The sequence below is a fragment of the Artemia franciscana genome, chromosome 1 (assembly GCF_032884065.1).
Source record: "Artemia franciscana chromosome 1, ASM3288406v1, whole genome shotgun sequence".
NCBI classification, from domain to species: domain Eukaryota; kingdom Metazoa; phylum Arthropoda; class Branchiopoda; order Anostraca; family Artemiidae; genus Artemia; species Artemia franciscana.
This window is the reverse complement of record NC_088863.1, coordinates 34147293-34171391: the sequence shown is the minus strand read 5'-3', so window position 1 is coordinate 34171391 and position 24099 is coordinate 34147293. Positions and strand designations below refer to the sequence as shown.

The 24099-nt window shown below is 34.8% G+C and overlaps 1 protein-coding gene across 3 annotated transcripts in view; it reads left to right on the top strand.

Annotated features, from left to right (window-relative positions):
• Nucleotides 1-24099, top strand: part of LOC136028937 (myelin expression factor 2-like) — a 62923-nt gene that overhangs the window by 2838 nt on the left and 35986 nt on the right. For all 3 annotated transcript variants that reach the window (XM_065706932.1, XM_065706941.1, XM_065706923.1), the window contains exons 2-5: nt 4491-4705; nt 11516-11670; nt 18025-18276; nt 21920-22076. In XM_065706932.1, coding sequence (XP_065563004.1) covers nt 4491-4705; nt 11516-11670; nt 18025-18276; nt 21920-22076 — 779 coding nt within the window. The remainder of the gene's footprint in view (nt 1-4490; nt 4706-11515; nt 11671-18024; nt 18277-21919; nt 22077-24099) is intronic.

Genomic DNA, 24099 nt, shown 5'->3' with positions numbered 1-24099 from the left:
AAAAAAAAAACTACCTCAGGATTGGAAGCTTACACACTTTATACCATCTTCAAGAAAAGAAAAAAAGGACTACACATAAAATTTAAATCATTTTGAGAGTAACAGATCATTTATTGATGTTCAACATGGTTTGCATACAGACAGGTATATTGAAACTGGCTTGATTCAATCTTACAATTTATTACTCAACTTTTTTAATATTGGTAAATTCATTGATATTCTCTTCCTTGAATAGGTAAAAGCATTCGATAAAGTTGAAAATTCTAACCTGGATCTGAATCTAAGAGCTTATGAAGTAGTGTAGGATGTAGTTCTGTGGATTCAGGCTTTTTTTTGTCTGGAAGATTCCCAACATGCAAAATTGAGAAGCCAAAGAGAGTACAAAATAGGTAACTCAAAATGTCAATTAGATATCTGCTTTTCCTTGATAAGTCCAGCATGCAAACAATGGGCAAGTTGCATAATTTACAATCCTTGACTCAGGGCTGTGGGGGACAGGGCATTTCTGGAGGCATAGCTATGAGACCTTTTGACTATTTTGAGCAAAATGACAGTTTTTGAATTTTTATCAGTGGTCATGGAGGGATGGATGGTTGCCCTCTAATCTCTCTTCAATATCCCCTCAGCATATCTTAAACGTTTCAATATAATACCCTCAACTGATCCCTAGATATTGCTGATATTCCCTTTTTACATTTCCTTAAAGTTTAACCTCAATACTCTAAAGATTTTTGGAGAACTAGTATCAAACATTCCTTCTTTAATCTTATATGCTAACAATGGGGAACTTTGTATAACTTACAGCCCTTTCCCCAAGGGGCTGTAGGGGAGGGGGCAGGAGAATAGCCCCATGTGGATTTCGATTTTTTTTTCATTTTCATTTAAAACAAAAAAAGGTCTCCTCCTATATTTTTAAAATATCTTATTTTGTATTTAAAAAGTGTGAAATATTTTAATCAAAAAGTATAAAAGATGCACTTTAAAAATCCCCCCCTTCCCATTCTTTTTGCAGCTTAGTAATGAACCTCAATTTTCGCTCTGTTTCTTATTTGCTATTTCTTAGGTACAACATATTTAAGGAGACTTTACAATTGTTTTACATATCAAAGAATATTTTCTTAAAAAAGGGTTTAAACAGCCATATACAATATTTGGGTTTCAGAAACTTACAAAAAATTCAGTCCATTACAGAATTTAATCAGATTCATTCACAATCAAGCTCACAACAATGGGTGCATTGCCAATAGGGCAAAAAAATTGTAACAATAATACAGCATAGTTGGAAAGTCTAATTACTATGCCTTTGGACATGACATGACCCCCCCAGCCCCTTCAGAATGGTTGTCAGATTTGATCAGTGGATTTTGGCTCATCTGTATAATGCAATGGCACTACCCCATTATCTGTATTTAAGTCCCTTTTGGAGGATATTCCAAAAGGAAGATAAGAAAGAATTACAGTCTACATATTATAAATATGCAAAATACCTCTTATGGCTTCCATCATGGACAAGTAACAGTATTGTGACAAGTTGGTATGGGATTATTGACCCTAATGAAGCTATAATAGCCCAGATCGCCAGATATAACTCTAATATTGTTACTCATCCTTGGGCAATTATTTTGAGGAAATATGTTTTGTTTTTTGTAGTTAGACATCCATTTGTTCTTTATTTTTCTTGTGTTTGTGTATTCTTTTGTAGTGTGTTTTTTGCTTTTTTATCTTGTACTCCATCTGTTTCTTTTGATGGGAAATAAATACATACATACATACTATTTGTTATTTGGAGGTTTGCATACAGTTTTTATTTAGGGGAGGGATGAATTTCCTGCTTGAGGATTTTCCATGGGGAAGGAAGTTTCCTGGGGGTGAATTTTTCTGGGGGAATTTGCCAGAATTTTTTTATTTTTATTTCATATATGGGGTGGATCACCCCCTCGTCAATACCTTACTCTTTACACTAAAGCTTGAATTTTATCCCAATTCTGTAAGAATGACCCTTGAATCACACAGGCTGTAGAATAAATATTTGAAAATATTTTGTTTGTTTTTGGTTTTAGTGCTGCTCCTTATTTCCAACTGAAAAAAAAAATTATATTTATTTTCTCATTTTTTTAATAATGCTAGAAAATCCTGCACCCCCTTCATTGAAATTTTCTTCCCACATGGTAAATACCTCCATGGAAAGATCCTCCCACAGAACCCTCTCACCTTGAACCCCCCTGCCCCCTCAATGCAAAAAAGTCCCCCAGAAAACATCTCTACACTTCCTAATAACCATTACTATATAAACAATGGTCAAAGTTTGTAACTTACAGCTGCTCCCCCAGGGATGTGGGGAATTAAGTCGTCCCTAAAGACATAATTATTAGGTTTTTCAACTATGCTGAACCAAATGGCTATCTCAAAGTTTTGATCTATGGACTTTGGAAAAAATGAGTGTGGGAGGGGGCCTATGTGCCCTCCAGTTTTTTGGTCACTCAGAAAGGGCACTAGAACTTCTAATTTCCATTACAATGAGCCCTCTCACAACATTTTTGGAGCACTTGGTTAGTACAATCACCCCTGAAAAACAAAAGAAAACACGCATCTGTGATCTGTCTTCTGGCAAAAAATACAAAATTCTACATTATTGTGGATAGGAGCTTGGAACTTTACAGTAGGGTTCTCTGATATGCTGAATCCGATGGAGTGATTTTTGTTAAGATTCTAAGACTTTTAGGGGGTGTTTCCACCTATTTTCTAAAATAATGCAAATTTTCTCAGGCATGTAACTTTTGATGGGTAAGACTAAACTTGATGAAACTTATATATTGAAAATTCGCATAAAAATGCAATTCTTTTGATGTAACTATTGGTATCAAAATTCCATTTTTTGGGTTTTGGTTACTATTGAGCCAGGTTGCTTTTTACCACAAACTGTTTGATTCCCTGGAGTAATGATGCTAGGTCTGTTTTAAAAGATTTCAGTTTTAGCAATTGTATTTTAATGTATTTTTTCTTTTATATAGTTTTCTGTTTGTTTGCTGGGGATGACCCTTGGACATAGGGTTAAAACATCCATTTAAAATTTGCATTCCACTGTCTTATAGAAAATATTTTCCTATTGGTCTGCTTATATTTTGAAGGTTTTCATTACTTCTTGCACAGACATGATCCAATTACCTCATCTTAGACCTTAGATCCTCCTGTGCCTCCAGAGGCGCCCAGGGTATCCACGAGTAGCCGCCAGTCATCCCTTATGTGCACTGCAGCAGGAACATCTTCCTACACTGGTTGAAGGGAAACAAGACTGGTTGAAGGAAAGGTGACAAGACACATCATTGTTTAACACCAGAAAGGACACGAAAGTATCTTGTCCTTCCTTCTGTCATTAAAAAAAAAAAAATATCCAGAGTCTTTGTATAGAGCCATTATGAGGGCTACCAACTTCTCAGGAATCTTGTAAATGGTTAGTAGTTTCCATAGAATCTTGTGATGCAGCAAGTCAAAGGCCTTTTCAAAGTCTATAAAGGCCATGTACAATTTGCTTTGTCACTCTCGGCTATCATCTACTAGCACCCTTAGAGTGAAGATTAAATTGGTACATGAACGTCATGGTCTAAAGCTATGTTGCTCTTCTCTCAAGTACTTGTTGAGTGGACTCTGTATTCTGTGGAGGATTATAAGTGCAAGAAGTTTACCAGGTATGGATTAGAGACTGATTCCTCTTAAATTCCCAGGTACTGTCTTATTGCCTTTTTGAAGAGTTTTATGAGTATGCTGTGCCTCCAATCTGTTGGTACTTTTTGTGTCATCCATATTATTCAGAACAAGGACAGCCATATAGATATGCATGAACTGATTGATGCCTTTATTCATTCCACTGTGATACAGTCTTTGCCTGGTGCCATGTCGTTTTTAATTTCTTTGCAGGTGCTAGTAATTCATCTAGAGTTGTTTCTGTATTGATGTCAAGCTTGAGGAAAGCTATAGTGGATATGTCTAGAAGCTCATTAGGTGGTGGTGGTCTATTCAAAAGCTTTTCAAAATGGTTGACCAATGCTTCATCAATAGCCAATCGCTTGGTGATAGTCCATCTTGAATTGGTTTCTTGCCTATTATTTCATTTGTTAGTTTATAACGGGTCCTCCTCTCTTTGCTGCATCTTTAGCTTGAATTACTTTTTGCTCAATGTAGTTTCTCTTATCTGACCATGCACTTTTCTTAATTTCTTTGTCGATCTTCCTTTAATTGCTTTGCTTTTGTATTTGTACACTTAATACATGAGAATCAGGACTTGGCTTTTTAGTTTTTTCCTTTCAGCAATCCAATTAACTAAGCAAAACACCCTTAGCTGTGTTACCAAACACTTAAGAAGTAAGGGCTTCTGCTACTTCTCCTAGAGTAAAGATTTAATTCTCTTAGCTGAGATTAGATAAAACTTACCCTCAACATGTAGTTGCTATTTGCTGCCATTACTTGCTAGTTAATTTATTTTATTTTTTTAGATCTCCAATAAGACAAGATGATAGCCGAAGATCTCCACGAAGTGATCGCAGGGCTAGTAGAGATAAAGATAGAGAAAGACGGAACCGGTCGAACCCTACAGCAGCTGGTGGTGGAAGCTCAAAAAGAGGAAGAAATGCAGATTGTAGAGTATATGTATCAAACATCCCGTATGAATTTAAATGGCAAGAATTGAAAGACATTTTTAGAAAAGAAAGTATGTTGTTTTTTCACTAATATTTACTAAAGTGCAAGAGTTAAAGGTTTATGAAAACTATTGTTAGTATTGGACACCCCTGTTGGCTCATCAGAGTCTATTTCTTTTCCTAATGATGCTCAGTCTTATCTAAATCATTTGAAACAAGCATTCTCATTGTCCCTTAAAAAGAAACCAGTCAGAAGATTTTATGACCATAACTTTTGAAACCTTCAAACCAGAACGTTATTTCCTTTAACTGTATTTCACTTTTTGTCATAAAAATAATGTAAACTGCCCTTTTAAAGATAAGTCATGTTGATCATTTCATATAAGATAAACAGAAAACAAAGACACTTAACTTTACAGGACTTTTCATTTCATTGATATAGCTAATTACATGTTGTAATTTTTAATTTTCAAACCACATCTGTTTATGGTTTCACAACCATTCAAAAATTTGACTCTTTTTTTTATATACCAGAAGAAATGCTAGAATTGTTTCTTTGCAAAATAATCTGCACCTTCCTCACTTAGGATAAGATAAGATAAGATTTATTTGCAAAAGAACTATCACAAGCTCTAAAGAGCCAAATTCGCTTCATATGTCACTAAAAGCTAAGAAAAAAAAATCAAAATAGTACATTAAGTCAAACACTTAAAATTAAAAGGAATTAAAAAAGCAAAATCATCAAAGATAAAGCAAATTCATCAAAGAATAAATCATCAAAGGTAAACTTAACAATTAAATTACAAAAACATTGCAGTAAAAAGGGGAATTTGGCAATTACATGATCACGAATTATTATTAAGGTGTTTCAGAATAAATGGTATAAAACTTTTGCGAAACCTTTCTGTAACAGCATGAATCGGAGAGTAAGTTGGGATTGCTAAGGAGGCTGACCGGGGGAGTCGGAGTCTAATGGGATTGTGAAAATCAGGGAGTAAGTCCTCAGTGCGGGGATTGGAAATGACTGATTTAGCGAAAAGCAGGCAAATTTTCTCCCTCCTTTCTTTTAAGGTGGTAACGCGTGCAGCTTTAAGGAGGAAGGAGTATGGAATTTTGCCTTCTTTGTAAATGATCCTGAGCGAACGCTTTTGAACCGACTCGATTTTGTCACTAAGTTCATTTGAAAGTTGCGAATGCCAGACCGGACATGCATATTCCAATAACGGTCTGATAAAGGATAAGTAAACACGGAGGGAATGTATCTTAGGACAATTAAATTTGTTTAGTAGCTTAAAAATGGATAGTGAAACATTTGCTTGTTTAACAATGTTGGATACATGTGTTTCCCACTTAAGATCATTAGAAATTGTGACACCAAGAAGCTTAACATGTTTCACTAGCATTTCGCTTGGGATCGGATCGCAAAAAGCAGGAGTAGATTTCAAGAAGTTTATTGTCATTATCTGTGATTTAGTGGGATTTACTGTCATATTTAGATTCTTGGATTCATCCGAACATTGGGTTAGGATTTCAACGGGGTCACTTTTAATATTCCTATGACATACTTCAAGGATCGACAAGTCATCAACATATTTCCATCGTTGGGGGAACTCCTTGCCAATTTCGTTAATCATGACAAGAAATAATAGTGGTCCCAATAAGGTTCCTTGAGGTATTCCACAGTACCTAGGGAGGGGGTTAGAGAAGGTATTTTTGTATTTTACAACTTGTGATCTGTCTGAAAGGAACGATATAACAATATTTACTAAGAGTGGGTCAATTTCAAAGTTATCATGTAGTAAACGAATTAGGATAGTGTGGTCAATTAAGTCAAACGCTTTTTGGAAATCGACTAAAACCAGGTTTAGCCAAACATTTGGTTTCTCTAGTTCACTTAGGATCGTGTGAATCAAGTGTACAAGGTAATGGGTGGTGGAGGTTTTTCTTAAATTACCAAACTGTCGGATGTCAATGCGTGGTATAATTTTAATTTTAAGCCAGTCACAAAGGAACCCTTCGTAAAGCTTAGAAAAAACTGGAGTGAGTGTAATAGGACGTATGTTGGTTATAGTCAGACTGGAAGATTTCTTTGGGATGGGTGTTATAAAACCAAGTTTCCAGCAACGTGGGAATTTACCAGATTTTGTAATTTGGTTAAAAATATCAGATAAAGGTCCAGCAATTGTGTCTGAAAAGGCTTTAATCAAGTCAATTGGGATGTCTAATGGGCAAGTACTTGATTTTTTGAGCTTTTGGATTTTATTTATAATATCAGAGGGAGAAATTTGGGGGAAAGAGGTGGAGGGAGGAATAGTTTGACCTGAGCCAGTGAAAGGGGGGAGACTTTGAACTATGGACGCAAGATGCAGGTTCAAATCGTTGGCTATCTTGGAAGGGGGCTCAGGGAGATGAAAATTAACTTCAACAGGGTTTTTTCCGCAAATCTCTTTGATTTTCCTGTACCATTGTTTGGGTTTGTTAGAATACAAATCCTTAACCTTACTATTGTAATACCCAGAAGCTGCCTTTCTCAATTTTCTCTTCAGGAACTTTCTTAGATCATTAGCCTGTGAGATATGTCCTTGCTTGAACAACTTGATTTTTTTCCTTATTAGTTTTTTAAAAGTCGCAGTAATGTAAGGTTTATCGGTAGAGCATATTTTAATTTTTTTCACCGGAAAATGGGCTTCATAATTATTCCTCAATAAACTTTGGAGGGACAAAGCCTTGAAGTCGACATCATTTGTTTGGTACACAGGGGACCAATTTTCACTAGTGATCCAAGAGCCAAAATTGTAGAGTCCTGAGTCAATTAGAGGTCTAAAGACGGTTTCAGTAATAGTAAAGGAATGTTTAATTGTAGCTAGTGGAGATAGGAGTAGGCTAAAGTGGTAACTACCTCCGAGAGGGGGAAGAATGGTGACGGGTCTGTAGAAATTTGACATATTGGTGCATATTAAATCAAGAGTAGAATTGCCTTTGGTAGTAGGGACTTTTACAATTTGTTTTAGACTAAAAGTATTACATGTAGACTCAAGTTTTAATTCATTTGCATCACCTAAGAGGAAAATTCCAGCATTTGGGTATTTAGATAGTACATAGTCGGCACTACCATGCAATTTTTCAATAAAATTAATTTTTTCAGTCGCTCTCTGCCCAGGAGAGTAGTAAAAACAGCACAGGACAATCAAGTTGAAAGGACGTGGTAAGACTTTAGGTCGAACACAAACCCACAAAATTTCATCAAAGGGAGTAAGACAAGGAACTAATATTTCTGAAGGATAAAAATCATTACGGACAAAGAAAAGAATTCCACCCCCTTTCTTACCCAGAGGGTGGGTTTCGGGTCTGAGTTTAATAAACTGGGTGAAATTATTCATTTTTAACATGTGTGTATTTTGAGCTTGTACTTCAGTAATAGCGATTATGTCTGATCTATATATTTTAGCAAAGGAGTCTAATTCATTAAGTTTTTTAAAATTAAGACTTTCAGCGTTGCTTAACAAAAGTGTGGGAAATTTAAAACGACCTGCAAAGGTATCATTTTTACACTTAACTTTATTTAAATTACAAATGGGTACAGGGGGAGTGGTGGGATTCTTAGCGGGGGCCAGATTAATGTAGTCAGAACAGGGGACCAAGGGAGCACATTTGACTTTTATGGGATGACTATTAGGGTCAACATCGAAAGATGAATTATTAGAGTAAGAAAAGGATTTATCTTGGGGATTTGGGGGTGGGGGGACGGGCAATGATATGGATGAAGCACGAGGAGAACAATTAGGATTCATTGTAAGACAATTAATATTATATATATATATATATATATATATATATATATATACTTACACCTTATTTCAATGGAAATTGTTCAAATCAAATCAGAATTGTTCATAACCATTATATGGCGAAAATAAAGTATATTATGGGTCTAGAGACATCCAAAAAAAAATTTATTTGAAACAATGGGTGTTACCCTTCCCCTTCCCAGTAAAAATATCTAATGCAGAAATTTCTTCTGCTGCTGAAAAGTGCACTGGAACTTTAAACTTCTTCTAAAATCTGATCTCGTCATTGGAAAATTATTGTTGTACAATTTCTTTTGGTACAGAAAAAAGTACTAGCAATACAAATCTCGTTACTTGTTAATTATACAGAACACACTCAATAATTACCCTTATGTTGGATATTAGAAAACCGTTCTCAAAGACAAGTAACAGCTGATACAATGCATTGAACTTGTGTAATTTGGGCTATACATTTGCACATTGGGGGAGGGGGGCAGGTTATGTGTGCTGTCCAAATGCTCTACCCCACCCCCCTAATTGGCAAATATGTAGCCCAAATTATATTATTACACAAGCTAATTGTTTTGGGAAATATATATTTTATTAGGATGAACATAACTTCACTTCCTGGGTGTGTTCTGTATTTTCAACAAGCAACCAAATTTCTGTTCAAATTTAACCTCAGGCCTGTTAATTTTCATATTGTAATTTCGTCTAGACTCTGCCCCTTTTTGGATGTTTTTTTCCTTTTAAAAACACTCGTTATTTTTTCTAATACTTCTGTCTTTGGATTTTAGACTTTAAATTCAATTTATTCTATGTATTTATAATCGAGATAAAAATGAAATTTTTTGTGTTATTATTGTTTTAACACTTCTGGTTTTTAGTTCAGATTAATATCAACAAGGGTTGCCCATTTAGTGTTCAGTATCATAAGTGATTTAGAATGTATTAACTCACTGAAATCTCATATTACTATTTGTTAGTGCAAATTTCAGTTTTCTCTTGGTTAATATCAGCTTTAAAATAATGTTGCTTCCTTAAACTCATCATCAAATTAATTTTTTTTTTGTAACTCAGATTAGGATTTTTGTAATCCGTGATGGTGTGTATAAACCACTGAAAAATTCATCTCTGCTCTCTACTAGACAAGGGGAAACTTTTCCAATTGTTTATCCAAAACAAACTTCTCATTGGGAGTTCAGGAAATACATGCCTTGCAACGCACACCTTCAAATACAGTTTGCTGGGCTGGTTTCACTTATGTGTTTATTGTCGTTTTTATTTCGACTTTTCGTTCTTTCTTTTGTCCAATAGCAACATCTGATCTGATAATAAATCTATCTTTGCTTATTTTTCATATAATTGTCATATAGCAATCACAAATTTTTTTGGTCTATCCCTGTTTTGCTAGTTTGGGCACTTCCAGATAAGCTAGGACAATGGAATTAGGCAGAGGTATCAGGGATCAGATCAGATTAAATTAAAAATAGTCGTTTCCCCGATTCAACCATCTGGGGGGAGTGGGGTACAGTTAATTTGGAAAAAATGGAAAAAATGAGGGATTTTTAAGTTATGAACGGGTGATTGGATCTTAATGAAATTTGATATTTAGAAGGATATCGCGTCTCAGAGCTCTTGTTTTAAATACCAACTGAATCTGGTGACATTGGGGGGAGGGAGTTGGAGGGGGAAACCTGAATTCTTGGAAAACGCTTAGACTGGAGGGATTAGGATGAAACTTGGTGGGAAAAATGGGCACAATTCCTAGAGACGTGATTGACATAACTGGAGCGGATCCGCTCTCTTCGGTGGAGTTGGGGGAGGGGTTAATTCAGAAAAATTGAAAAAATGAGGTATTTTAACATACAAACTAGTGTTAGGATCTTAATGAAATTTGATATTTAGAAGAACCTCGTAAGTCTGACCTCTGGTTTTAAATCCCGACCGGATCCAGTGTCATTGGGGGGGGACTGGAAGGAAATCTGGGAAAATGCTTAGAGTGGAGAGATCGTGATGATACTTGGTGAGAAGAATAAACAAAAATCCTAGATACGTGATTGAAATAACCAAACCGGATTGGCTCTCTTTGGGGAGTTTTGGGGGTCGTTAATTCGGAAAAATTAAAAAATGATGTATTTTAACTTACGAACGGGTGGTCAGATCTTAATGAAATTTAATATCTAGAAGGGTCTTGTGCTTCAGACCTCATATTTAAAATCCCGACCAGATCCGGTGACATTGAGGGGAGTTGGATGGGGAACCGGAAATCTGTGAAAACCTGAAAATCGAGGTATGTATCTTATGAATGGGTGATCGGATCTTAATGAAACGTGATATATAGAAAGACCTTATGTTTCAGATGCTCCATTTTCAATTCAAATCGGATCCGGGGACATAGGGGAGTGGAGGGGGAATCAGAAATCTTGGAAAACGCTTAGAGTGGAGTGATCGAGATGATTGATGGGAAGAATGAGCACAAGTTCTAGATACGTTATTGACATAACTAGACCGGATCCGCTCTCTTTGGGGGAGTTGGGTGGTTAATTCAGAAAAATTGATGTATTTTTAACGCACGAATGGGTGATTGGATCTTAATAAATTTCGATATTTAGATGGACCTCGTGTCTCAGAGCTCTTATTTTGAATCCTGACCGGTATTAAGCCTCTGATTTTTTCTTCTAAATCAATCTATTAATTGTTAGAATTTTGCTAGAGCTTATGCCATATGAGCTCCTCCGACCACGTCACAAGTGCCAGATGAGCTCTTAGCTCTTGTTTCAAGTACATAGCAGATTTTTATAATAGGCATGTTTCAGAAGATATCCCTGACTGCTGCCTCCAGAGTATATGTATAAGTTCACATAAGAAAAAGAGAATTTACACAAGGATTTGTAATGTTCATTTGTTAAATCTGGAGTTTAATTTACGGAATTAGCCATGTTTTTTTTTCAAATAGTTGTTGGAGGGAGCTGGGGATTCAGCAAATGCAAAGCAAATATCTTGTATTTTGAATTTCTTCTTCTCTCAGAAATAATAATGATACACATTGGCTATACTAATTTCAATGATATGCTTATTAATCTGTTATAGTTGGAGATGTTACTTATGTTGAGCTATTCAATGATGAAAGCGGAAAGCCGAGAGGGTGCGGTATTGTCGAATTTGGAACACCTGCTCTTGCAAGCCAGGCTTTAGAAAAAGTCCATCGTTTTGATATTAATGGAAGAAAGCTTGTTGTAAAAGAGGTATTGTGTCTTGTATTACTTCAACTTTTATAATCCTAGCTCAGTTGGGTTAATCCTCAATTCTTTTGTTTTTTATTTAGGATTGAATGATCTTGCTGTTGACAATTGGCTTGTTTATCTCTCTATATGTCATACTATGGAGCTAGTAACTTTTAGTTTGTGTATAGAAATTTCATTCCTTCATAGCTCCCATCTACATCTACATCCCATCTACATGCTTTCCTCCCACAAAACTCTTCATCTGTCAAATTTATAAATACTTTCTAAGGTAGGCCTACTTGTATGATAAACCCACTACCGCTCAAGTTGTTTATTCATTGACGCATTATAGAACCGTTTTTTTTTTGTTAGTTTCTTTCAGCTTAGCGTGAGACAAGACAAAGAAAAGTGACAGAATAGAAGGAAAAATTTATATTTTGGGCTGTATATTTGCACATTAGTGGGGGAGGGGTGAAGTATTAGGACATTGTGTAGTTAGAAAGCGGTTCTTACTACATAGTATGCAGAATAATTGTACATAACACATTAGGCATGCAGACCCACTATACTGTCTATAGCCAAAATTTGTTTCTAAAGTATTATATTTTTATCTTACTTTGGTATATTTCACTAGGATTGAGCGTCATAGAAATATACTAAAAAAAATATTAGGTAGTGGGTAAATCATACAAGTACCCTTTCTAACTTCCATCAAATCTTAATCTTGGGGTTTTGGTATTTGTGAGGCTAAAATTGAAACATAAGCATCCTAGAATAGTATTCTATATATAACCTGCAATGCTCATTAAAGTTATAATTCAAGGGTTTTATGTGCTAGTTCAATCTGAGAGTATCATGGACAGGTCCATGTTTCATAAATACTGTCTGCTCGCCACCAGAGTTGCTATTTAATGGTTTTAAATCCATACCGGGGAACAAAAACAAGGACAATGGTAAAGGATTTGAAAGTGTTTGACCTATTACCTTGACTTCCTTTTTCTCTTAAGCTGCCGGCAAATTTTCCAATAGATTGGCTCAAAGTAAAAGCTAAACTCCACGTCATTAATGAGGTTTGGAAACATTAAACGTAATTCCAGCTGTCATACTCGATATATCTCTTGGATCCTCCGTATACAAATATTGATGTACCAAATACGGGGCTTAATTTAACTTATACTCTGACTGAAACAAATTTTGTTTGGTCCTTTAGCCAAACTGTCCCCTGTGCAAAAAAAAAAAGAAAGAAAATTGCTCACCCAAACGGAAAAAAAAAAGTTTTTCTGTCTGATTGTCTGGAAACTTCCATAGATTGTTCGTTTGGATAAACTGGCCCTTAAAGTTTTTCGTGGGAGAGTGTTAAGGAGTGTTAAAACGGTACGAAATTGCTTCTTATCCCTGATCGGTTTGAAACTTACATCCACAAGTCCGTGGGCCTAGTGGATTCTTGAATAGCTGTAGAATGGCACATAATAAATTTGAGCAAACATAATTCCAGTAACCACACAGAAAAAACTGAAGAGTCGGCTAAAATACTTTTGAATAAATCGTGCAAAAAGATACACAGAGCTAAACCTTGTTACTTACTAATAATATTCACTCTTAATAGCCTTTGAGGGTACTTCTTTAGAATATGTTTGTATGTTAATATGTTGCGCTTTTTATTTTAAGAAGACCGTAAAATTTACACTCTCGGTTTTAAGAGTTAAGAGTTATGTTTAAGAGTTAAGAGCTATTCTGAGACAGCACCCCTTCTGTGTGTTAGTTGGCAGTTGTCAATTCCTTCGTCACCATCCTCTGATTGAGGCTGCACAATTGTATTTCGCAATAAGTAGCTACAAGTGGAGATATAATCTACAAGCCATTTCAGCAATCCATAACCATATCTTACTTTGCTTCCCAGCGCATTCTCAAAGAGCCTAGAAGGGACTAATAAATTTAATGATGCGCCAGTAGGTTACATCACTATAATGCCACAACATAAATGACTAATGCCACAACACAACATGACTTTTAGGGGGTGTTTCCCCCTATTTTCCAAAATAAGGTAAATTTTCTCAGGCTCGTAACTTTTGATGACAAAGACTAAATTTGATGAAACTTATATATTTAAAATCAGCATGAAAATACGATTCCTTTGACGTATCTTTTAGCATCAATATTCCGATTGTTAGAATTTCATTTACTAAAGAGTTTAACTCTTTCTCTTAACTCTACTTCTTAAAACGGTAAAAAACTTTAGCGTAAAGAGCGGGCCGTTGAGAAGGAAAAGCCCCTTTCATTAACAGATTAATTTCTGTTCGTTTTAAGTTTTAATGTCGCTTCTTACTTTCATTTAAAAATACTTGTTTTTTTTATTTAATTTCTGGATGTTTTTTAATTAATGCATGTTTTGATCTTGGCTCTCTACACATAAATAATTAAAACGAAATTTGCATTTTTTTTTTTTTTTTTTTTTTTGGCTAAATGGCTTTCTCATAGTTTTAATCGGAAGATTTTGAGAAAAAAGGACAGAGGGAGGAAGCCTAGTTGCCCTCCGGTTTTTTGATTACTTAAAAAGGCAACTAGAACTTTTAATTTTTTTACGAACATTTTCATTAGTAAAAAATATACGTAATTTACGAATTAACTTACGTAACAAACTTCTATATTCGTATGTTTTATTGCGTATATGAAGGAGTTCACCCCTCGTCGATACCTCGCTCTTTACACTAAAGCTTAAATTCTGTACCAATTCCTTAAGAATGACCCTATAATAACAAAGGCCGTAGAATAAATTGTTGAAATTACTAAAAGCACCTTAGCGTGAAGAGCGAGGTATTACGAGGAGGTAAACCCTCATATGCGCAATAATTTCTGCTCGTTTTAAATTTTAATGCTGCTCCTCACTTTCAGTAGAAAAAAAACTTTTCATATTTATTTTTTCTTTTTTTTAAATAATGCTAGAAAATCATGCGCCCCCTTCATGGAAATTTTCTTCCCCCATGATTGATTCCTCCAAGGAAAGTTCCCCTAACATATCCCCCTCTTCCCCCCCCCAAACCAAAAAATCCCCCTGAAAACGTCTGTACACTTGCAAATAACCATTACTATATGTAAGCACTGGTCAAAGTTTGTAACTTGTAGTCCCTCCCACGGGGACTGTGGGGGAGTAAGTCGTCCCCAAAGGCATAGTTATAAGGTTTTTTGACTACGCTGAATAGAATGGCTATGTCAGAATTTTGATCCGGTGACTTTGGGAAAATAATTAGCGTGGGAGGGGGCCTAGGCGCCCTCCAATTTTTTTGGTCACTGAAAAAGGGCACTAGAACTTTTCATTTCCCTTAGAATGAGCCCTCTCGCAAGATTCTAGGACCACTGAGTCGATACGATCACCCCTGGGAAAAAAAAAAACAAATAAACACGCATCCGTGATCTGCCTTCTGCCAAAAAATACAAAATTCCACATTTTTGTAGATAGGAGCTTGAAACTTCTACAATAGGGTTCTCTGATACGCCGAATCTGATGGTGTGATTTTCGTTAAGATTCTATGACTTTTAGGGGGTATTTTCCCCTATTTTCTAAAATAAGGCAAATTTTTGCAGGCTCGTGACTTTTGATGGGTAAATCTAAACATAATGAAACTTATATATTTAAAATCAGCATGAAAATGCGATTCTTTTGATGTAACTATTGTTATAAAAATTCTCTTTTTTAGAGTTTTGGTTACTATTATTGAGCCAGGTCGCTCCTTACAGTTCGTTACCACGGACTGTTTGATATTTTACTTCCATTTAAATCATATTTGGTTGGGAATTTATAAAATCTTAATTTATTGCGCTAAATTTTGACTGAGCGGAAAGTCATACCAAATATTCAAATGAGAGAGAGTCTAAAATTTAAATTGTAATCCAACGTTTAATTTCTGAAACAGGAAAGCTTAAGAAACTTTACAATTTTTTCTGCAGTTATTACGACGAAACTATTCCTATAGAAACAAACAGAAACTAGCTTGAATGTGTTTAAAAGAATGAACAAATAGTAATGGAATTATATAAAAAGTCGAATTTAAGCGAATAGAATTACTATGAATTATGAACAGAATTATAACTAAAAGTTTTACCCGTTTTCAGTATTTTAGTTTCGTTTTATGTTAAGTGGGAAGACAGTATTGTCTAAGAAATCCTCTCCCACGCTCCCCAAACTTGAAACGGCCAGGTGTTTTGACATTTTGTTTGGTTTAGCTCTTGGGTGGCCGGTGCAGGTAGCGAGAAAGTTTGATCGGAGCGGCAAAATCATAATGTTTTCTGTTGGTACTTAGGTATAAATTTAGGTAAATTAAGGTAAAGGTTAATTAAATTAAGGTTAATTAGGTAAATTAACCTAAAATTAGGTAAAAATCTAATGCTATTTTTAGAATAAGTCCTATACTTACCCTGATTGCAATTTGGAATACTATTACAACAAGAGCCCATGTATTCAGCAAGTTCAAATCCTTTAAATACAAATTACAGTGGACACAGGATTTTTTTTTTTTTGTGAATAACATAGCCTATATGATGTATTTTGTTCAAAAGAACGACAGTCACTCTCCGATCTAGGCATATAAGCATTAAAGGTCAAAAATTTTAATTCTGAGGTTTATATTAAACTGTTGATGGCTTTGATTGATGGTTATTGTGTACAATCTTTGTGTGATCAAACTGAAGGTTGACATATTTTCTGGTTTTTGTATTTTTTTATGATTCTGTACTTTTTTCCGTGTTTTTTTTTTCTATTTTCTTTATGATTTTTAAGTTTCATTCAGTGTCCCAAGTGTTAGAATTCAGACTTTCCTTTTCTGTTTTCCTTCCTTCTTCTTATTTTTTTTTCTTAGTGACCTCATAAAGAAAGACCTATTCTGTTGCAAACTGTTCTTTTTGTTGTATCCTGCCCTCATGCGTTTCATGCATTTTCTTTAATCTAGTCAGGCATTTTAATCAAGCCTAGTCAGTAGTTGAATATGGTACTGCAGATTTCTTTGGGGTAAAAAAAAGTAAGTAAAAAAAAAAACAAAACAAAACAAAAAACAACGAACAAACTGAGTTTGAATCTAAACTGTATTTTTGGGTAATATAAATTTAAAATCAAAACATATTACACGTAGATAACCGTTTTCTTGCTGAAAATGCAACTAGCCTTCCCGGGAATAATAATTATTCAGTATACAAGACTCGGTGGTAAACACTGCCTCTGAAGTAATTTTTGTCTAATAAGAAGTTAAACGACCTAATTATTCTAGCACTTTGAGGTGACCCTATTGCCTCTTCTCTTTGATTTCCGGTTGAAAACCCGTATTTCTATTGAAACAGGTGTCTGGGTAAGAAATATCATGGTAATATCTAGGTAAATATCATGGTAATATCAATATCTGGGTAAGAATTGTCATTTATTTTATGCCCTAATGAAAAAGAGCATTTTTTGCTATGTTTAGAAAACTCATAAAGGGTAAAATTTGAATTGATGCTAATTGAAACTCAGATGCAATCCCGTATTAAAGCATCAAAGAAAAGAAATATTTTCTCTTTTATTGGTTCATCTCGTTTCCTAATGGCATATTATGTCTACATAGTAAAAGTACAAGGGCCCTAGGCATTAGTCAGTTAGGCCAGCTCGTGACGATGTAATTGCTGAAGTCACGGACCTATCCAAATGTCACCAAATAGCTCGGTACCCAATATCACAAAAGGCTGGGTAATTCGGTTACGGATGGGGTGAGCTGACAAAGTAGTTAAGAGATAAGAAAGCAATAAGCAACATTTAAAGACGGCTATAAGTCAGTTCGAAACATTATTGTGCTAGTTTAAATAATTAAATCTACTTTGTTGAAAGTTAATGTAACTATCTATATGACATTTTTGAGTATGATTAATAAACTAATAAATTAGTTACGCAGCTAATGACATTGTCTGTTTCTGAAACATCTACAATTGAAGACGTTATGTACAAATCAGAGAAACTGGTTATCGAATTACCCGAGAATATCCTATCTCAGTATTTTGTATGAACTTAGTTTTTATTTCTATATCGTTTTATGTTTCGTATGGATGTATTTTAATGTAGGTAAATTCTGAGCCCTAAAAATAAAAAATGTCTTAATCTCTAATCTACTGCTCAAGTGATGGTCATTTAATGGTGTTGCCTTTGCCTTTAAAGAAAAAAGGTCAAACTTCTAAGGTCCAAAGAATTGTGTAAGGGTATCTGTTTTCTGAATCTGTCTTATGTTTGGCAGAGAAAATAGATGTACCTCTAGTGATTGTTGTACAAATCATAATTTTATTTAGCCTTCAGTATAGGGAATATGATGTGCTGTAGCCTGCACTTTTAAAATTTGATTTACTGTTTATATTCTAATATAGGATCGGGACGTAGAGCGTGATCAGTATGGATATATAGTTCGAGGACGCCGCAATGACGATCGTCGAGACAATAGAGCTTTCTCTGGTGACAGACGATCATCAACCGGGAGGCCCATGGGTCTTCCCGGACCTGCACTTGGTTTGGACGTACCTAGGCCACTTGCTAATTTCAACACATATGGATTGAATCCCCAGTTCTTGGATAGTTTGGGAATAAGAGGACCCTTAACAAGCAAAGTCTTTGTTGCTAATGTAAGTGTTAGTCTCGTCGTATTTAGATTGCTCCCATCCAGTCTATTTCATTTAATCTAAACACAAGTTTAGGTATGAATTAAGTTCCAAAGCTACCAGTAGCAGAATTCAACAGAGTTCCTAAGGCTGTCGACACTTCGAGCAAAAGTATTTTTATATGTAATGGTATTTTCAGACAAAATCTGCCTGCAGATTTAAAAATTACCAAGTAGTATTGCTACTTTGCTACCCCACTTTTTGCACTGCGGCACAGGTCCTTTGCGAAAACGAAAATAAAAAGTAAGCACAGTCATTATTGTTGGCACAAGCAGTTTTTTTTTTTTTTTTTTTTAACAAATATTTGCCAACTCGTGAATGTATGTATTTTTTATTTTATTATCATTTATTTTTCAATTAAGAAGTAAGAGTTATTTTGGATATGGTCGAAACTATTTCTGTTACAAATCATATATCCATTTACCAAATTGTTGAGGTTGCTAAATAGCAGCTTAATTGGTTTGTCACCATAAACAGTTCTATTTCAGTGGGGTGGAGTGACAATAGTGGTAATTTAAAATTGTGAAAATAACTGAATTTTTAAATTGTATCATTTTTTCGAACAGAAATCAGAAAACATATGTATTTGTATTGTTTTTCAAAAAAAAAGCTTGAACAGGTATTTCTTTCCATAAAATGAATACTCTCTTACGTGCAGTTCGTGTACACGCACTTTTATAAAATTATTTTTGTCAAAAACAGTAGTTGTTTCTTTTTCGAGTATTTTTTGGTCATGTCAGTTGTTCGAGACAAGATCATTTGGGAAGGGAGCTACTTTTGTAAATATAGCGTTTAAAGAGAAATTGTATATGATTTGGTTACTTCTCTTATAATTAAATGAAGCCGTCTGTAGATCATTAGTTTTGAGGGGATTTCGTGGCTTCTATAATATTTTTTTATTTTGTATAGTCGAACTATTTAGAATTGATTGACTTATCGTGCCAAAACTTGAGGATCTTGGATAAGAGATCCGAATAAACAACAGAAAAATAAAAGCCAACAACTACTTCCCCGGAAATCATAGAAAAACGTTCGGCTTCTTTTGTTTTTGACCGGAGATAGAAATATTCAGTTTTAATGAAACTAACGTTTTTAAAAAGCGTGAAATTTGGTTTTTTGATGAAATAGAGCAGAATTTTCTTTCATAAAATTTAGCAAAGTTCAGTGCCTGGATATGTTCTCTCAAACCGGCTGGGAAGACGCCAAAATTTAGGTGAAAGGAAATGTCATTAGATCAGTTTTGCAGTTTTGGGAGTTTTCTATGGTGCTAAAAATAAAGTCAATTTGAATCGAAAGAACTAATGAAACTGAACTAAATGTTGAGTATATAATGATACTATACTGGCATTCATTGAAGTCTTAAGATTTTACTTAACAGTATTCTTTTCAGTTAAAAAAAAAAAAAAGTTTAAAATCTACCTTATTAAGCACAAATGACAGGGTAGACTTTATAAGATTTAACGTTAGGAGAGGGACACTATCCATATTCCTGTGTATAACAATCTCTGTTTGTTTTAAGTTTGACTTGAATGTTTATTTTAATTTTTACTCGTTTTAGGATGTAATTATTCATATATATCAGTACCTGTTACCTTTATATTTACGTAATTAGTTACATTAATTTCTGTTCCTTTCAGGTTTCAATTGTTCTTCGACAATAATTTCTGGTTGCCTGAAGTTTTCAATTATTATACAACTTCATTTCTGCACATTTGAAATTTCAATATTACTCTTTACTTTTCTTTGGAAAACTACTTTTCGTTCCTTATATATTGCTTTTGACAATCTGTGTGCGCTTAATGTGTTTCGATTTGATTTTCGGCATCTGTTTCGACATTCTCTGAAAGTTTCACCTTAACACCCAAGTCTCTCTGGAGACCCAGGATCAAACATGCCATCCTTTGCTAAAAAATCAACTTTATATGTAAACAATAGGCAACCCTCATTTATCTGACCTTTAGATTATTTTAACCAAGATGACAGTTTAAAAACTTGAATCTGATGTGTTTGGAGGACGGTAGCTAAAAGAGCATGTTCCCCTCTAGTCACTTTTGACTCTTAAAAAATGGCTTTCAATTTGCAATCAAACGAGTCTCCTGCGAAGTTTCTTTGGCCACACCTTCCATGTGATGTGGTTTTGGAAAACAAAAGAATAATGAGTGAATGATGCATTGGAGCCTCATGCCCGTTGCAAGAAGCCTTTTCAAAAGTTTTTTTTTATCACAAGTATTTGCAGTTACAAGTAGTCAAAGCCGTAGGTAGTCTTAAGTGGTTACAATCGAAGTCGCTGTTGCCAGTAGTTGTAGTAGCCGTTGCACGTAGTTGTAGTCGCGAGTGGTCACAGTCACAAGTAGTGAAATCACAAGCAGTCACAGTTGAAAGTTGTCACTGCTGCTGTAGGTTTAGTATACCATGTCTTTCTTTGGACACACCCAGAATCGAACATATTTAGGAGAGGGAGATCTAAAAGAGCAAAGGGGCTACTGGCTGCCTTCCGATCAATTTTCACCGCCCCACCCCTTCAGCTTACACTAAAAATTTCAACTGAATACCCTCAGCCATTTCTGAGAAATTGCTGATCAGCTCTTTTGACAATCAGCATGTAAATGATGTGTTTTTTTTCAACACACCATTGAATATTTCCTGAAAGTTTCACCGTAGTACCCTAAGCCTTTTGGGAGACCCAGGATCAAAAAAGCCCCCTTTCCCAATAACTATTTCTATATGTAAACAATGGGCAACTTGTTTGAATTACACCCTGTGTCCCAGGGGCTGTGGGGGAACTTGTAATCCCCGGTGGCAGAATTATTTGACACTTTTGACTGTTTTTAACAAAATTACTGTCAAAATTCTTATCATATATATCCATTATTAATGCAGTTAGAAAGGACATTGGAGGGGTTGGGTTTACCTTTGATCATTTTTAATTTGTAAAAGGGACACTAGAACTTTAATTTACAATCGAATAAGTCCCCTTCCAAGTGTATATGACCTCCCCGTCCATTAGAAGTTGCTCTGGAAAGAAGAAGTATGCATTGAAGCTTAATAGTTCTTGCTATAGAATGCTATAGTTGATCTTATAGTATGCAACTATAGTATTACTATACTATGTTCGGCTCATTAAAAATTAATAAAAAGTTTATTCTATTTCATCCATCTTTGGCACTTGACTAAAAAAAATTCTGATGGTTTCATTAATAATTTGAAATCAGGTTTCAACATTAGGTATTCAGGGTCCTTTAATTCATTCCATTTTATTTATTTGGAAGTCGTGCCTTACTGACTAGCGAGTAGGTCGTTTTCGCAAAACGGAGCTAAAATATATAAAATATTTCACCAAAATCTTGTAACAATTAGTGTTTGACGGTCATAAAATGTCAAGGTTTTTTTTTTACTTCCCTTAATTATAACCGTTTGTCCTTAAGAAGTGATGCTTTTTTCGCCGTCATATTTTTCTTTCCCTTTCTTTTTTCCATCTTTAGTTGTTTTTTTTTTGGACAAATTCTGTCAGTTATAATTTATATAATATATTTATATAGCAAACCGATTTTAGAATGTTTTCGAGTTTGGCCTAGATATTTAAAAATATACTTGTTGTCATATTTAGCTGGATTTCAAAGTTGACGAAAAGAAGCTGGAGGAAGTATTCAAATTAGCAGGACGTATTCGTGATGTTGACCTAGCACGAGAAAGAGATTCTAAAAGGAGCAAAGGATGGGCAATCATAGAGTTTGACCATCCCGTTGAGGCTGTACAAGCGATATGTAAGTTAACTTCTGATGTTAGGATTGATGAACTATTGAGACTGTTTTGGTGCTTTAATCAATGTTCTATTGGATTGCAAAAATTGTTTCCGCTCGTCAGTGCTAGGCACCTAGAGACGAGAAATCTTGATTTATTTGCAGGTGTGTCCCCACTACCTTGTCAGGGTAGCTATCTAATGTTTGACATCTGGACTCATTGACATCTAGTTGATACTGCCCTTCCTGGTTAAATAGTAAAAGTGGAGATGTAATCTTTGGTTATTTTTTACAATAATCTGAGATTTATTGTAGTTTTTATAAGGTCACTGCACCGACCAAGAATATGGAGATAGAACTATAAATCTAAGATTTCCGTGTTATCCTCCTAATCAGGGATTTTACGTCTAAACTGAGGTGATTCAGCAAAAGGTTGCTTTCCCTTTCTGTTAAGAAAGAATCATTTTATACTTCATACCGTTTCTAAGAGGAAGGGATATGAAGCATTAATGTTTTTTGTACCTGATATGAAGCCGTTGAATACGGTTAATAGGTTCATGAGCCACCTTTAAATGTATATCTCCGCTGAAGTAGGTATCTGTCTTTGAAAGGGTTTTGACTTGTCTTGCGTTTAATGTTCGTGTTCATCTGATAAAAACACGAACAAACTAGACTTTTCAAAAAAGTAAAATACTTCAAGGGTGGCAAACCTCTTTTGACGACAAGTTTACATATAAACTATCCAGCTGTTGGATCAGGTCGAGAACTCTGTAATTTTGTTTCAGTACGGTATTACGGTTCCGTATCGGAACACTCAGAAGAAACTTTGCATAACGAAAAAATAGCTTTCTAATCTGCTTCTTATCACTTTCATTCAGAACAACTGTAAACGGAGCTAAGTACAAAACATGGGGAAGAACAACAGCATTATACATTTTCGGGAGGATATATATATAAATATGTATATTATATATATATATATATATATATATATATATATATATATATATATATATATATATATATATATATATATATTCTGTGTTTTTCTGAGTGTATATATATCCACAGTAACATATTATTAAGTTTGCATATCAAGCTCTGCTCTCTGTTAGCCAGTGTTCAAAATTTTGAACGAAAACTTATTGAATTTGAACACATCAAGATTTGGAAACACCGGATTCAAACTGAACTTATGTGAAAGTCAATTTTCTTTTTCCTAATAAATGGCTATATATATATGTATATATATATATATATATATATATATATATATATATATATATATATATATATATATATATTCGTTTCATGCGGAGTTACATATTTATTACGTTTTCTTATCGAGCTCTGCTCTTCGTTGGCTAGTGTTCAAAGTTTTGCTGTAACTGTTTGTAATAACAAAGATATTGCCTTAGGAATAATCTTCTTTCATTCCTTACTTTTCATTGTACAACTTTTATGCCTGAAAAGAATCTTCTTCCTTGTGTCTGGTTTTCATTTCTGAAAACCAGACAAGACCTTGTGTCTTGGCTTGATAATCAGAGGATCGAACAGGCTGTTGAGTTTAAATTTCTGAAGTACCATGCATATACAATACTGGGTCCTGTCTACAGAAAGTTAAGCTTAGGATTTGCCACGACAATGGTCCTTTTATAAAGCCAGCAAAGATCTGGAAAAGCGAAAAGTGTTCTCTGCGATAACAGCTGTTACTTCTCAACAGCTAAGTCCTACGCACTTCTGTGTTTTGGAAAAATGACACTTAGACCTGCAGCTGGAAGTTGATTCGAAAATGTCCTTAAGAATGATCGTATCATCAATGTTCATTTAACGTAAAAAGTAACAAATACTGATATACGGCAAAAGACGTCTTAGCCTCTAATAAGTGACGACATCAAGGACAGGAATTGGAGATATCTCGGGCACGTGATTTAAACGCCTGAAACCTAACCCCCAAAATCGTTCTTCAACTGCAGCCAGGGGTTCCAGAGAAAAAAGAAGTCCCAAAAACACAAAGACGGAGTTACCAAATCGGAATTCCAAATAT